The sequence below is a fragment of the Vanessa atalanta genome, chromosome 20, assembly GCF_905147765.1.
Source record: "Vanessa atalanta chromosome 20, ilVanAtal1.2, whole genome shotgun sequence".
NCBI classification, from domain to species: Eukaryota; Metazoa; Arthropoda; class Insecta; order Lepidoptera; family Nymphalidae; genus Vanessa; species Vanessa atalanta.
The window spans coordinates 287173-303622 of record NC_061890.1 but is presented as its reverse complement, the minus strand read 5'-3'; the positions used below and the strand labels follow the sequence as shown (position 1 = coordinate 303622).

At 35.8% G+C, this 16450-nt stretch overlaps 2 protein-coding genes across 4 annotated transcripts in view; one reads left to right on the top strand and one right to left on the bottom strand.

The window, feature by feature from the left end:
* Nucleotides 1–16450, top strand: part of LOC125071717 — a 34416-nt gene that overhangs the window by 8448 nt on the left and 9518 nt on the right. The window contains exons 5-6 of one of the 2 annotated variants that reach the window (XR_007119936.1): nucleotides 6579–6865; nucleotides 10455–11427. Coding sequence is in view for 1 of the 2 variants with exons in the window: in XM_047682067.1 (XP_047538023.1) it covers nucleotides 6579–6865; nucleotides 10455–10858 (691 nt within the window). In the remaining variant the exon portion in view is untranslated. Of the gene's footprint in view, nucleotides 1–6578; nucleotides 6866–10454; nucleotides 11473–16450 lie in introns of those variants that run through there. The other variant, XM_047682067.1, reaches the window with a different exon arrangement.
* LOC125071716 (splicing factor ESS-2 homolog) lies at nucleotides 13154–15836 on the bottom strand. Of its 2 annotated transcripts, XM_047682064.1 has the most exons (8): nucleotides 15561–15836; nucleotides 15298–15451; nucleotides 15058–15198; nucleotides 14574–14767; nucleotides 14191–14361; nucleotides 13810–14003; nucleotides 13591–13710; nucleotides 13154–13514 (listed from the first exon to the last, which is right to left on the bottom strand). In XM_047682064.1, exons 1-8 carry the CDS (start codon nucleotides 15717–15719, stop codon nucleotides 13190–13192), a joined length of 1458 nt encoding a protein of 485 aa, XP_047538020.1. In that variant the 5' UTR covers nucleotides 15720–15836; the 3' UTR covers nucleotides 13154–13189. The 2 variants fall into 2 exon arrangements, with proteins under 2 accessions (XP_047538020.1, XP_047538021.1); XM_047682065.1 differs by lacking the exon at nucleotides 13591–13710.

Here is a 16450-nt window from a genome sequence, read left to right as displayed (position 1 = left end):
CTGAAGATCGTTTCGAATGGGTAATGAATGCTAAGGAACGATATATTTTATTGGTTTCAGACGTAATTTTGTGTTATTTTTTAAATATTTTTTTTATTAATTGCAGGTAAAGTACATATTCAAATTTTTAGGTAGCAGCATTTTTAGTCCTAAATAAAAATTAGGTCGTTAGTTTTGATTTGGATCGTGGTATTTCGCAAATAGCCTTATTAACTTATAAAGAGGTAGTTATTTTCAGTGATAAGTCATTGAAACAAACTCACAATTTTATTTATATGAATAGATTTTTATTCCCTCATGAATAAAAAGAGACATTGAGAATGGATGTGGATGGATATAGAGGTAGGGGACGACCCAAGAAACGATGGACGGATTGTGTGAAAGACGATATGGTTAGAAAGAATGTTACTTGTGAGATGACGTCCGACAGAGAAGTATGGAAGAAGAAGACATGCTGCACCGACTCCAAGTAAAATTGGGATAAAGGCAGGAGGATGATGATGATTAATAAAAAGAAACATTATATGTTTCAATAATGACATTTTCGTCAGACGTATTGTATAATACTAAGGTTTTGAATAAATAACTTCATTAACTTGAATAATGCTTTATAATGTAACCTTCCAAAATTGAATTTTAGCTCGAATGATCCCAACTTTTTAAATATTCAAAGTTCAAATCTTTTTATCAAAACAATCAAATACAGTTCTCAGACTGGGCCGCTACCAGTAGCTATATAAGTCGAAATAAATTATATGAACTTAAGAAATATAATCGTAATTGTAAATTTTTCAATTTTGTTAAAAAAAATCCAAGTTATTTAAACAAATTTGTCAAACAGCACGTTCGTTGCATATTAAAAATAGAATCTTAAAAACTAAAAATAAAATGAAAACTACTTGGGATATTATAAGTTCGGAGCAGAATGAAGTTTGATGCAGGGCAATTATCCCTCAATATAAAAGGGAATATTGTAGGTGAAGATTTAGATGTGGCCAATCAATTCGAAGAATATTTCTCTAATATTCCTGTGAATACTACTAAAGGACTTAATGCGTCACCCAATGACGCCTTAGACTTACTTAAGTGTTACGTTTCCCAGAATGGGGTAGAATTTTCTTTTGAGAGTATCACCCCGTACATTGTATTAAAAATTTTTAAAACATTAAATCTTAAAAAAACCAGCGATCTATGGGATCTATTAGTTACAATTATTAACAACGTAATTGTCGACTTCTTTGCTCCTTATTTAGCTGTCATCTTTAATAAATGTGTATAGTCTGGTATTTTTCCAGATCTATTAAAATTAAGTAAAGTTATCCCATTATTCAAGGCCGGTGATAAAATGACCCAATCAGTTATAGACCAATCGCTATTTTGCCAGTATTAAGTAACATTTTTGAAAAAATCCAGCTTAATCAATTGTTGTTATACTTTAACTCGAATAAGCTATTGCATTCCCAACAGTTCGGTTTCACTAGAGGTCGCTCGACTACTGATGCGGGTATGGCATTTATTGAGCACATTTATGATGCGTGGTGGAAGTAACAAAATGCTATTGGAGTTTTTTGTGACTTATCTAAAGCTATCGATTGCGTTAGGCATAATATTATTCTAGAAAAACTTAAATATTATGGAATCAAGGGGAATGCATTGAAATTCATTACCTTCTAGCTTAATGAAAGAGTTTTGAAGGTTGTTGTTAACGGTGCAAAATCTAATGACGCTCTGGTACACAGGGATGTACCACAGGGTTCAATTTTAGGACCTCTCCTGTTCTTAATATATATAAATGATTTGCCTTATTTTGTAAAAATGACTTGCGACATTGTACTGTTTGCAGATGATACATCCCTTGTTTTTAAACTCGACAGATAAATAAACAACTATGACGTTGTAAGCAGTGCTCTGTCGCGGGTTCTTGGTTGGTTTGAAATAAATAATTTGGTACTAAATGCAAAAAAAAATTATCAAACAAAATGTATCCATCAAAACTGTCTGAATCTCTGTCAACCAGATGGTGCGTCGACCCCGCTCGAGGCAAATGTTACGCTCTAATTGCCCGTTACAAGATATACAGCATTCATAACTATTATTAAATTATTATAGTTTTTATCTTCTAAAAATAGTGTAACAGATCAAATATAATTAAATCATTAATTTTAAAGATATTAAAATTTAAACAAATAATATTCTGTGTTATGCACGCAAATATCAATCGACCCGAATCATAGCTTCCTCCGACATATATATTTAATATATACTAGTTTAAATAAATATAGTATATATTCCTCCTCCGATGAACCTAAGAACATTTAATAATTTTTTTGATGAAGCCAACAAATTATTTGAGCAGAATTCTTCTAAATATACCTTAATTCTAGGTGACTTTAATATCAATAATATTACATGGAATTCAAGCGAATCTGGTTTTAACTTAGTACCTGAATTTAATTCTGGTTGCGGCATACATAATGTCTTTTATGGAATTGAACGACATCCGGCAATTTAACTGCATTACTAACGAGAATGACCGAGTTTTAGATTTAGTTTTATTTGATTCGGATTTTCTTAAGATAAAACAATGCGATCCACCACTACGTAAAGTCGACTCACATCACCCTCCTTTAGAGATATTTGTTTCGTTTCCATTGAGTAAAGAAAATGCGAATGCGAATCCTACGAGTATAAGGTTTAATTTTCGTAAAGCAGATTACGATAAAATTATATCAGCCTTGGACAAAATATCTTGGTTAGAGGAACTCCTCATTTATGACGATGTCAATCTTATGATAGATAAATTCTATAGTATATTAAGAGAAATAATCCAGCAGCATGTTCCTAAAAGTAAAAAATATAATAATAAGTATCCAACTTGGTTTAATTCTAATTTAATTTATCTGATTAAGCAAAAACATAAATATCACACTCGTTATAAAAAATATAAAAATCCTCTAGATTTACTTGAATTCCAATATCTTCGCGATGATTGTGAAATACTTATGCATCACTGTTATAATAACTATATTATGTCAATTGAGTCCGCTATAAGTAATAATCCAAGGTACTTCTGGACACACATAAAGAATAAACATAAGAATAGTTCCAACTACCCACCTATCATGTCATTTAATGAAAGTATAACAACAGACAAAAAAGGCATATGCGATCTTTTTGCTCTTAACTTCTCAAGCGTATTTGAGGAAAACCTTGGCCATTCGAGCTGTAGCTTAAGTAAATCGACATCTTGTAACGAAATGGAAAATATATTTATTTCTCAAAAAAGTGTTGCAATTAAATTAAAAAGACTTGATGTGCATCAAACTGCGGGACCGGATAATATACCACCTATATTTTTGAAAAACTGTTCTGATTCTATATCTTTACCACTAGCAATTATCTATAATACCTCTATTTACAGTGGAATATTCCCGGATAAGTGGAAAGAGGCCAGAATAGTACCAATATTTAAGGACGGTAATAAGGAGTGTGTACGCAATTACAGGCCAATATCGATCTTATCAGCAATGTCGAAGGTTTTTGAATCCCTTATTTACCCGTTTATTTTTCATCATGTCAAACCTCTTCTATCACCCGATCAACATGGATTCATTGCTATGCGGTCCACAAATACAAATTTATTAAACTACCTTTCAGATCTTATAGACGCAGTGGACAGTAATTTGCAAATTGATTCTATCTATACAGATTTTTCAAAGGCATTCGACAAAGTTGACCACGATCTATTGCTTCTTAAGCTGACGCATCACGGAATTTCCAATCCTTTATTGACATGGTGTAAATCTTATCTTTGTAATAGGCCAGCGAAAGTCGTCATCGATGGCTATGAATCATATCCCTACATTGCCAACTCCGGGGTCCCTCAAGGCTCAAATTTGGGTCCACTCTTTTTTATATTGTTCATAAATGATCTCATGACGGTAATGAAGCACTCACGTGTATATATGTTTGCAGACGATCTCAAAATCACTAAGATTATTAAGCAACAGTCTGATGTCTTGGAGCTTCAAGAGGACCTAAATAATTTAGTAATCTGGTGTCAGAAAAATAAAGTGTATTTGAATCCCCTGAAGTGCTATTTCATTAGATTTACAAGAAAAAGAAATCCAATAATTAGTTCATATACAATCTCCGAAAAACATCTAAAGGAGTCAAAAACGGTTCGTGATTTAGGCGTTATATTTGACAGTTATCTCCGCTTCGATGCTCACGTTGATGTCATTGTCACTTCTGCATTGAAATCACTGGGTTTTATTATAAGACAATCTAAAGACTTCAGGAGGACATCCACCATGATTCGACTTTATAATTGTTATGTTAGGAGTAAACTTGAGTATTGTTGTCAAGTATGGTCACCGTTATATAAGGTATATGATGATCGTATTGAAAAGGTGCAAAAACGATTATTGAGACACTTGTGTTACAAAATGAGGGTACACGTAAAAAGCTATAGCGATAGACTTAAGTACTTCGAAATGCAACCTCTTCGTGTGCGAAGATCCTTATTGGATTTAGCCTTTTTGTATAAGCTTTTTCATAATAAAGTGGACAGTAATTATTTGCTCGAAAAACTTAATATAAACGTGCCACGAAGACCACCTCGGAACCCATGTCCACTGTTCAAAATGAGTAAGAATCGAACCAATCTTGGGAAAAATTCACCATTAGCCCGAATGACACGCTTATATAACGCAATACCAACTATCGACATGGGTTTCGACACTTTTAGCACTTTCAAAAAGAAATGTTATGCCTTTTGTGCAAATTGTTAGTCAAAGTAAATTTGTTTCTATAATTTGTTCCTGAACTTATTTTCATTTTGTTTAGTTTATATTTGTTAAATAGTTTTCGATAAATTATTTTATTTCATTGTTTTGTAATTATTAGTTTTAGCTTTTCTTTTTTTTCTTTTATTTTTATTTCTTAAGTTTTGTTTTAGAGTTCAATACTTTATAAGTGCATGTTGTGTTCTCCTATAATTGGAGGTACATTTAATATTTTATTGTCTAAACTTGTATTTTTTGTATTACATATGTACCTGTGTTAGAGTTCCATATTAAATAAATAAATAAATAAATAAAAAGAAAGAGAGAGAAAAACGATCGAGAGATATAACACATATCAAATGCATGAAAGATGAGGCTGGTAAGGTGTTATGTAGAGATGAGGAAATAAAAGAGCGATGGAAGATTTATTTTGAAAAGCTTATGAATGAAGAGAATGACTGGAATGGTATTCTCCAAGAGGCACAAGTAAATAAGGGATTAGTAAGAGAAATAAGCATGGATGAGATAATGACAGCAGTCAAAAGTATGAAAAATAGGAAGGCTTTGGGTCCAGATGACATACCAGTTGAAGTATGGAAGGTGTTAAAGACTGACGGATCTATGTGGTTGACTTTGTTCTTCAATAAGTTGTTGCATGAAGAAACCATCCCTCAAGAATGGTGCAGTAGTTCGCTAGTGCCCATCTTTAAAAATAAAGGGGATATACAGGATTGCAACAACTATAGAGGGATAAAGCTCATGTCACATACTATGAAAATATGGGAGAAGGTAATAGAGAGAAGATTGCGAGTAGAGAGTGAAATTGCACAAAATCAGTTTGGGTTTATGTCAGGTCGAGGGACAGTGGACGCTATTTTTGCACTCCGCCAATTGTGCAAGAAGTACAGACGTGCTCACAATCATAGATCAATGTGTTGGGCTATAAAAGGGATGACTGAAAGATAATTGCATGAGGCGGAGATGAGATTGGTGAGAGGAATGTGTGGTGTTACGCGAATGGACAGAGTAAGGAATGAGTACATAAGAGGAAGTTTGAAAGTGGCACCAGCACCGAGAAGCTATCTGGAAACCGGCTGTCTTGGTATGGGCATGTTATGCGGAGGAATGAGGACCATGTTGTGAGAAAGGTTTTGAGAATGGATGTGGATGGATATAGAGGTAGCGGACGACCCAAGAAACGATGGATGGATTGTGTGAAAGACGATATAGTTAGAAAGAATGTTACTTGTGAGATGACGTCTGACAGAGAAGAATGGAAGAAGAAGACATGCTGCGCCGACCCCAAGTAAAATTGGGATAAGGGCAGGAGGATGGACTACTTTAAATAAAAAATATACTGCACGATCGAATCTTGGCATCCGATGGATTTCTTTACTGTTATCAAACACTATCGAAAGGGTTTCATTAGGGATCGAAAAACCTGACTTTATGCGAACTAATGGAATTCTTTTCTAATAGACGTTTCCAATATCTATAGTTTATTAAAAAAATATATATTTACTTGTAAAATATTCTTACCTCTTAATATCATTCATATGCTCGGCGTATAATGTATATGAACGGTTTTTAATCTTATTGTTATTTTTATTTCCCATTATTTACACGAGACAATAATAAAGTAAATGCCTAATTACTACGACACTATTTGAATTTAAATTATTTATTTCAAAGGAAGAATAATATTTACGATAAGAAAATATGAAACAATTAATTTACAATGAGAACTACAAAAACAATGAATGTTGCTCGTTTAACAAAGAATCTCCGCAGGTACAACATCTGCCGCGCTCGCGCGGAGCAGACGCGGCTCGTGTGCCGCGCGCTGCTGGAGCGCGTGTTCGCGCCGAGCCTGGAGCGCGTGCCGGAGTACTTCGAGCACATGGCGCGCGTCATGCTGGACGGCATGTGGAGCGTCAACCCCACCGTGCACGTGGACGCCATGCTCTACTGGACCCGCTACCTGTGCGAGGTGCCGGGCTTCGTCTACACGGAGTCCGACCGGATCCACTTGCAGAGCAGAATCCGGGAGAAGTTGAACGGAAACTCCGACGACATCGGTGAGTCGAGTCGGTATTGTACTGGACGGATACTGAAACCCATTACCCGACCCCGGTTTCGCTTGCATTGTTGAAGGATGCGATGCGTGATGGTACCGTGACCGTCCCGATACGTGTCGATATAATATGTATTTCGATTTTAAAAGGCAAACATTGTCTATTCTTCTTTGATTAGTATCGACATACCCCCTTATACCCTTGACGCCCCTCTTATATATACAGGGTGTCCCAAAAGTCGACGTCAAGCCGAAATTTCCTGACAGGTAATGCCACACCAGTTATCAGAAAAATTAAAAAAAAAATTTAAGTCATGTATTTTTGAAGTTATGGAAATTTTACTTTTATTCCAGAAAATGTACACCATGTGACCGTTTTTTCATTCCTGTTGTTACAAATATTTACTTTTTGCCAATTTTTTTTCTCTTACGTCATCCTGAATAGTGCTTTATGTAACCTATGATCCTAAACCCTGTGCCGATCACTCCAACTTGTAGGAAAATGTCATTTTATACCGTACCAAGTTTTCAAAATTAATTTTTCGCTCTACTTCAACTGATCGTCCTGAAAAAAAAATGTACTACTGCAGTTTGGCAAGCAGCTTTAAAAGTTAGCGCATTTAATAAGGATTCTAACGTGGTATTATTAAATTTAAAAGTTATTATTAAATCAAATGCTAGTACATTTTAACAATAACAAGTTGCTACACAAGAAACAATTTGGATTTACAAGGGGTCGCTCGACAACTGACGCTGGTGTTGAGCTCGTTAAAAATATTTACAGGGCCTGGGAGGAGTCACAGGATGCCTTAGGGATATTTTGTGATTTATCTAAGGCCTTTGATTGTGTGCAACACGAAACTTTGGTCAGGAAGCTACGTCATTATGGAATTAGGGACACTGCACTCAGTCTTCTGATTTCGTATCTGAGCAATCGCATTCAGAGGGTTGATGTAAATGGAAAGAGATCTCCCGGTTCTCCAGTTACTGTGGGGGTCCCTCGAGGATCAATTCTTGGACCATTTCTCTTCCTTGTTTATATAAATGACCTGCCACATCTCCTAGGTGATAAACTCGAGATAGTATTGTTTGCTGATGATACTTCTTTAATTTTTAAAATGAAAAGACGTCTTTCAATATATGACGATGTGAACAATACTCTCTCTGAAATAGTAAATTGGTTTAGTGTTAATAATTTAATGTTAAATAGTAAAAAGACTAAATGTATTAAATTCACTACTCCCAATGTAAGATGTGTCAAAACGAGTGTACGTTTAAACGGGGAAGCATTAGATGTTTTAGAATCAACAGAGTTCCTTGGTATGACAATAGACTCTAAGCTCCAATGGGGCCCCCATATAAATAAATTGGCGAATAGACTTAGCTCTGCAGCCTATGCGGTAAAAAAAAATAGACTTTTGACAGATGTGGATACGGCACGCCTTGTGTACTTCAGTTATTTCCATAGTATAATGTCGTATGGCATCCTACTCTGGGGTAATGCAGCTGACATTAATACTATTTTTGTACTGCAGAAGAGGGCTATTCGTGCAATTTATAACCTGGTCCCAAAAGATTCGTTAAGAGGTAAATTTAAAGAAATTAAAATAATGACTGTTGCTTCTCAATTTGTTTTTGATAATGTTATGTATGTACGCAAAAACATAAATGATTTTCCCAGAAATTGTGACGTACATTCTATTATCACTAGGAACAAGAATAAACTTGTTACTCCAAGTACCCGATTACACAGGGTTAGTAACTCTTTTTTGGGGCAATGTATACGTTTTTACAACAGGATCCCAGAAAACGTTCAAAATTATTCAATTATAAAATTCAAAAGAGTCGTTAAAGAGCGTTTGTGTGCTAAAGGATATTACAACACTAATGACTTTTTAGTTGACTGCACACCTTGGGAATGAAATGATCGCCTCCAGGCTGTTTCAAACAACTAAAATATACTTATCATTGTACCTTCATGGAAAATGGTTAAAAAAAAATGAAAAAAAATATATCCCGCTGAGTTTCTTTCGCCGGTTCTTCTCAGGTCCGAGGTGCTAATTTCCGAACCGGTGGTAGATTTTTGACAATCAATAAGCAAGTGCAAACACTTCTATATTGAATAAAGATTTTTGACTTTGACTTTGACTTTGTATAACACTTACTCCTTTATTTCTTAGATCGGCCATAAAAATTTTTTTTGTTAAACAAAGTCTGTTTTCAACAATCTCTTTGAAATTACAAAAAACGATTCTAGTGCACTCAAAGCGTTCCTAATGACCACAGCGTGGTTTAAATAAGATGGAGAGAGGCATTCCATAAAGTGTGAGCGAGATAGATAGTGACGCTTATGACATACGGACGCAAATAAGTAAACTAGAGTAAAATAGACAGTTTCTTTTTATGATTTTTATTACTTTTTTTTTTATAAAAGATGTTCAAATTGCCGTCCTTCAGCAGCAATGCTAGCTCGACATCTCCTTAAAAAAGATCGTGAAATGAGGCGGGCAAATCTTCCATTACAAATTCTACTACTTCCGCTATTCTCTGTCTAAGCTCTTCTACATTTTCAATCGACTTGGAATAGACTTTTTCCTTTACTGCTCCCCAGTAAAAAAAAACTAGAGGATTTAAATCGGGTGAGTGGGCGGGCCATGAGATTGTACCAGCCCGCCCTATCCATCTGTCTGGATATTCCTCGTTAATTATTAGCAGATCGCTATCCGGATCACAGAGTTTTACCAATGTGCACCGTCTACTGTTCTCTGAGGGCCGACTGCCAAACCAAGTGCATGGTGTATCTGTCTCGCCCACACTTTATGGAATGCCTCTCTCCATCTTATTTAAACCACGCTGTGGTCATTAGGAACGCTTTGAGTGCACTAGAATCGTTTTTTGTAATTTCAAAGAGATTGTTGAAAACAGACTTTGTTTAACAAAAAAAATTTTTATGGCCGATCTAAGAAATAAAGGAGTAAGTGTTATACCACGTTAGAATCCTTATTAAATGCGCTAACTTTTAAAGCTGCTTGCCAAACTGCAGTAGTACATTTTTTTTTCAGGACGATCAGTTGAAGTAGAGCGAAAAATTAATTTTGAAAACTTGGTACGGTATAAAATGACATTTTCCTACAAGTTGGAGTGATCGGCACAGGGTTTAGGATCATAGGTTACATAAAGCACTATTCAGGATGACGTAAGAGAAAAAAAATTGGCAAAAAGTAAATATTTGTAACAACAGGAATGAAAAAACGGTCACATGGTGTACATTTTCTGGAATAAAAGTAAAATTTCCATAACTTCAAAAATACATGACTTAAATTTTTTTTTTAATTTTTCTGATAACTGGTGTGGCATTACCTGTCAGAAAATTTCGGCTTGACGTCGACTTTTGGGACATATATATTTCGAAGCCAAAGCAATGTGTGAATTATTGTTAATAATTAAGTTAACGATTATATTAGTTTAGTGACAGTCATTCATTTTTCGAAAAAGATTAAAAAACTTAACTTTACAATATAAAAATATTGATATTTTATATATGTAAATGAAAATAAAATTAAGTGAAATTAATTAGACTGGCAACTCCACAGGTGTAGAAACAACGTCACTCATGACAGCGGAGCCACTGATCGAGCTACCGAAAGCGCCACCACGCCTGCTCTACCTGCGCGACTACGACAGCATCGACACGATTCCCGAGTACAAAAAGCTGCCGCTCGCCGCCCGATACAAGATGGCCCTCAACGCCATCATCGCAGCCTTCTACGGCTCGTACGTCGGCCGCCTCTACCTCAACTTGAACTTCAGATTCAGCTTGCTCCTGATGAAATATTTCCCGTACGTGGCCTTCTTCAGATTCGGCGTGCTGGCGTCGTATGTCAGAATATTCAGCGAGGATCCGACCGACGACGAGGAGCCCAAGCCCAATGCCGAATATTACAAGGAGCGGCCGCCGCTACCGCTCTACAAAGAGCTGTTGTCGTTGCTCTGGTGATATCGATGTTTATGTAATGCATTTATTGTTACATATTAAATTTGCACTTTATATATTTTATTCGGGTTTTAACCGCGAACATTCCCATTTTCGGGTAGAAATGAATAGGTTACTTTTATACAATAATATAACGAATACGATATATAAAATGCTTTAACATAACTAGCGTAAGTTTAAACTGTAAATATTAATTTAAATCGAAATGTATTATGACATTGTGAAGAATATTTTTAAATGCAAGATATAATCTGATAGCAAGCAGTCTGACGCATTACGTGCGGATTAACGATGAATGTTGACCACGATAGCGTGCGGTAAGCGTTATCTCCGAGACGATTACTTTTATTCAATAATATATTAAATTAGTACATAACACAAATTCTTAGACAATATGTAATAGATTAAGAGACGCAGGTTTGATCGGCTTCATAATCTTGTCTATTACTTCATACAGACAGTGTACCAATATAACGTACGAAATTAATTATTGTAATGTTACAAGATTGACAATAAGCACAAATAATGTGCATTTATTCGTCCATATACATCCGATATCTAATATCCAATTCGTGCGAAAAAAACTTAACAATCGCATCACACTTTATTCGCCCGAATGGTAAAATTAAAATAAAATAATAATAATAGTAATAAGCTAAAATTGTCTTGTAATAATTCTAAATAAAAGCCAGCGGCAGATTTTATTTATAAATTATTTAAGTACATTGTTCAAATTGTCACATAACGTGCGATGTCAATATGGATAATATTGAATCTAACATTCATGTCGACTAGAGCTGCATTTAATTACCAAATGCTCATCGATTGTGTGTAGTTAATAGCAATTATTTTGATGTTCAAATATTGTATGTTTCCGACGTCAAAAGTCAATTGAAGTTAAATTTTGCAATGAAAAGGACAAGGACTTTCCAAGCACAATTCGATAAGAGGACATAATATTTTTCTTGTTATATATTCAACTTGGTCTGATATATAACAATAGTAAGCAAATTTACCACCTGACACAACGAAACGTTTCTTGAATTTATATAATATTATTAAATATTTTTGAATTATTGTTCAATCTAAATGTTTTTTTTTGTATCACAGTTGACGGACAATCTATCGGATTTGGAATTTCATCAGCCCATTAAATGTGAGGCAGTAGTCTATGGCATGTAGTCTATGGCTAAATAGACTATTGGTCGATTTATATTTAAAAAAAAACCTTTTTTGTATTGTTTACTAAAATAATCAATGACGTTAAAATAATAATAAATATTTTTTATAAATGATTATTGAACATTGTTGTATGTATTTAGAATGCATAAAAGTTTATGTAAATAAAACATTTTAAACAAAAAGATAATCAAGTTTTAATTTTAAATTACTCCTTTTACCATTTTTATTTTATAAAATAAAACAATAAGCTTATATTATAAAAAAAAAATAAGATAAATTACAATACTCATTTGTTTTAACAAATTCCTGAAAACAAACTGTCACAAATCAATGTCAATTTCAATATGGCTGATGATAGGATATTGTTTGAAAGTAGTGCAATCGTCAGGAAGTAAATAATTGAAACTCTATACTGTCATAAGTCTCGGTTAAGTGTTTATCTGTGTTATATAAAAGGTTTTTAATGTAAATTCATTCGGTATCGACCCTACCACCCTCACACCTGGCGTACCGTCGAATATAGAGAAATGTAATCATAGATAGTAAAATTATCCCATAGATAATAACTACTTTTATTACTTAATTCGACATATTCTTAACAAATTACTTGTTAAGAATATGTCGTAATATATATAATTAAATTTTATATAGGGTAATAAGGGCGTTAAAGGTAAAAGAAAAATAAGTTTAAATATATCAAAAAGTGATGAAGATGCTTCTTTGATATTAAACTTGTTTTGGAGAAAATTGATTTGTTTAAAAACACAAAGACACACGGGACCGACAACGACACACCATGCTGAATATTTCGAAATTCAGTCTGCCCGTGACCACGAACACTGCAAAGTGTTCGAAACGTCGGGATGTTAAAATAATTAATATACGCGATTAAATCCGTTAAAAACTAGTTTTATTTCAATGTGTAAATACCGAATTAAAATGAATCTCTATAAAAAAAAACCATTATATTACAACCACTGCAGTTAATAAATAATAATTAAACAATTTAATTTCCCAGTATAATAATTATTTCGTTATTATCTGTGCCCGTATATCTTTCAAACATAATCGTAATATCATATTATTGACGTCTAATCAGGGAAATAAAACTCTCTCTTAATGCACACTTATTATAATTCTTGTAAACTAGACTTAATTAAAGAAGTCCTGAGCTTTTAATCTCGTCCTCTTCGCTACATTAATCTGTAAAAGATTATCTGTGATATTGTTATCTGTCGTAACGCCGGTGCTGTCACTTCCGGAAGTAGATGGTGGGGCCGAGACATTCTTAGAGGAAGTCGATGCGCCCGGCGTCGTCACGAGAGGCGTCCTCGGGGTCCGATTCCGCTTGGGGGTGTGCGAGAGAATCCCCACATCATTGGGGGTCAACTTCAGACGCGGGGAGAGCAAATGTTTAGCGGCCAGCTTCCTGGCCGCCGGCGACATGCTCGCCAGTCTCTCGGTGTTGCTTCTGAAACTACAAAAAACAGTTTCTAACGACCGAAATAATCAGAACGTCGCGAGGGTGTGGCGTGTGAGGTCGCGGCGCGTACCTGCGCGGCGGCGCGCGCGGCGAGGGCGTGCGCCGGCGCGCGCCGCGCTCCGACAGCTGCAGCGCCAGGCGCTCGCGCGCGCCGCACTCCAGCATGCGGTACGCCGCGCCCGCGCCGGCTCTGCGGGGACGTCCTCTTTATTACTCCACATCGGAGAGTGCTTTCTCTTATATATACGTCATGACTGTCAGATGTAGTAAAAAAATTTGATTCACTCACGCCGGTAGAGGCGTGTCGCCGCCGTCCAGTCTGAAGGGGGTCCCCTCGATCTCCCCCCACGTCATCAGGGGGGACCGGTCGGGTCCGTCGCCGGGGCGGGGCGACGGGGTCGCCACGAACGAGTACTCGGCCGTGGGCTTCTCCTGTACTATGCTGACGCCGTCCACTCCGATCTTCCCTTTGACCGTGGCATCCTGGTAACAAAAAATTTAATAGATCACTTTTATAAGCAAAAAAAGACAAATTAATGCAATTATATTTTTCGTGAATTGACTCCGTGTGGCATTAGGTAGTCGGGCTGTCACAGGACTATCACCTTCGTTCCCTGTTTTGCTATACATATTTTGCGGATGCACGAGGATCGAGGTTGAGCGGGCTCACCTGGCTCCTGGCCAGCGCGGTGATGGCCTCCTTGTCGCGCGCGGGGTCGAAGGGCTGGCGGTGCAGGCGCGTGTTGCGGTGCTGCAGCGCGGCCGCGCGCGCCCCGCCCGCCGCGCGCCCGTCCGGCACGTACATTATGAAGTTCTTGGCGCGGTACCGCCACGTGTCCAGCTGCGCACACGACTCATTAACGGTGGAATGGCTACTACAGGGGACATCCGCCCGCACGGGTCTGCAGGAAACTTTCTCTTTGAGTTTGATCCATGGTACATATTGAGCACGATTGTTTATTTAAGATAATAATTGTATCTTTGGAAATTATTACTTAACTAATGTATGAATATAAATTTTTAGTTATTGTTAGCGTATGAACACACTAGTACCTCTTGTGGCCGCTCGCTCTGGTCGGCTTGCCGCTCTATAGACGGCAGGGTGAGCGCGGCGTCTGCGAGAGCCGCTGACGTTACTTCTGCCTCCATCTGTGATGCGAACTTTGACGAGCGTTTCTTATCTTCGAGTGCAATTACACGATCGTAGCTGGCATTGTCTTCGCTGGTGTGCATTGCGAGAAATGAATCTAAAGGAAGAATAAAATTGATTTGTCAGTTCCTGAAATATCATACAAATGGTATAATAGAAGCATTCCACGGATTAAATTTAGCAATAAAACAATCATTAGCTTGCTCTTAACTGTAATGCTGTCTTTCTCCGAGGAATGATAAAAATTAAGGATTCCACTCAATGTCAAAATTCAAATTATATTTATTTAAGTAGGCTCTTATAAGCATTTTTGAATACAAATAAAAACTTTTTGATGTGACTACTGGTAAATGTCTATGTTTGTTGTGTATAATGTTGTAGTCTTACCCAAAGAATATTTTTCTAATAAGTCCTTTGGTTTTTCTGTATCACTATCAGTGGACTTTGTTGAAACTGCTGGAGACTCTGTATTGGACGGTGAATAGGGTCTGCCAACAGTTGGTGTGTCAAATGTTGCCGGTGTATTATCTACAAATAAATAAAAAATATTTGTACACACAAATTTTGACATGCATACTTTATTTAAAAACTTTAATATTTTGTCACTGGTATTCCAATTCTGCTTACATGGTTCTGTAGGAGGTCTACTTCCACTGTATTTGCGCGCTATTTCTCTGAGCCTGGCATAGTCTTTATTTTCTGTTGCCTCTAAATAATCATTCTGTGCTTTTAATTTCTCTAAATCAGGGAAAAAGTCTCTTTGAATTATCCTGGCTATGCCCTGAAACAAAACACACATTGCACAATAACAAATAATAAAACAAAACGAAGTCTACGAGACTTTGGTATTACTAAAATAAGTCAATACAAATACACTGAATTTAATTTACCTCAACGTAAACTTCTTCGTCTAAAATATTAGACTGTTTTGTTGTTTTCTTTTTGGGGGGCACTTTGGGAACTTTGAAAACGGAACTCTCTTTCTTAAGCAATTGCATATTTTGCAACGCCGCTTCCCCCGGTCTTGGTGTCCTATTTTCCTGTGTCATTTTTATTATATTCTATTTAATGGATCTTACACATAATATTATAACAGTAGTAGGTAGTAATAATAATAACTTTTAACAAATCAAAGGTACATGCACTGTATTTTACTACACATAATGACATTGACACATATGAGATCGACATGTTTAAATGTTGTCATTTTATACAGATTATAAACTACAGCTAGTTAGGCTGTATAGTAATAGACACTTGCTCATCGCAAATGCGTCTCTCGAATAAGGCCAGCTCTAAAGTTTTATTATTTTGTGTTTTTTGCAAATGTTTATAATTAACATAGTTAAGATTTCTGTTACTTATCTACCACAACAACAACATGGAAATACTAAAAAAACTAACAATGATGCACTAAAGGTCAATATTTTTTGTACTAGATGAAAAACAACCTTCGCTCGTTTAAAATAAATAAAACTAAACAAATATAAATAATTAAATATACTAAGTACCGTACAGAAGCACGAAAATATTATTTAAAACTCACCTTCTGAATGTACCCGTAAACATCAAACATGGCCGCCCGTTTAATATCGAATTATCTCGATTATACGAATTTTGTGGAAATATGTTTAAAAAACATTATTTTTTAACGATTAATAATCGTGGATAAGTTTACTGCACGAAATTATTAATATAGGATGCAATCTATTATTATATTATGAATTATTAACATTAAGTCCTTAAATATAAACAAATATTAATTAAAAATAATTATTAT

Excerpts from the sequence above, each read along its gene's own strand:
- LOC125071716 (XM_047682064.1), bottom strand. The coding sequence starts at position 15,719 with ATGACACAGGAAAATAGGACACCAAGACCGGGGGAAGCGGCGTTGCAA. Across the intron at positions 15,452-15,560 it reads ACGAAGAAGTTTACGTTGAG|GGCATAGCCAGGATAATTCA; the intron begins GTAAATTAAATT and ends GTTTTGTTTCAG. Across the intron at positions 14,768-15,057 it reads ATTAGAAAAATATTCTTTGG|ATTCATTTCTCGCAATGCAC; the intron begins GTAAGACTACAA and ends TTCTTCCTTTAG.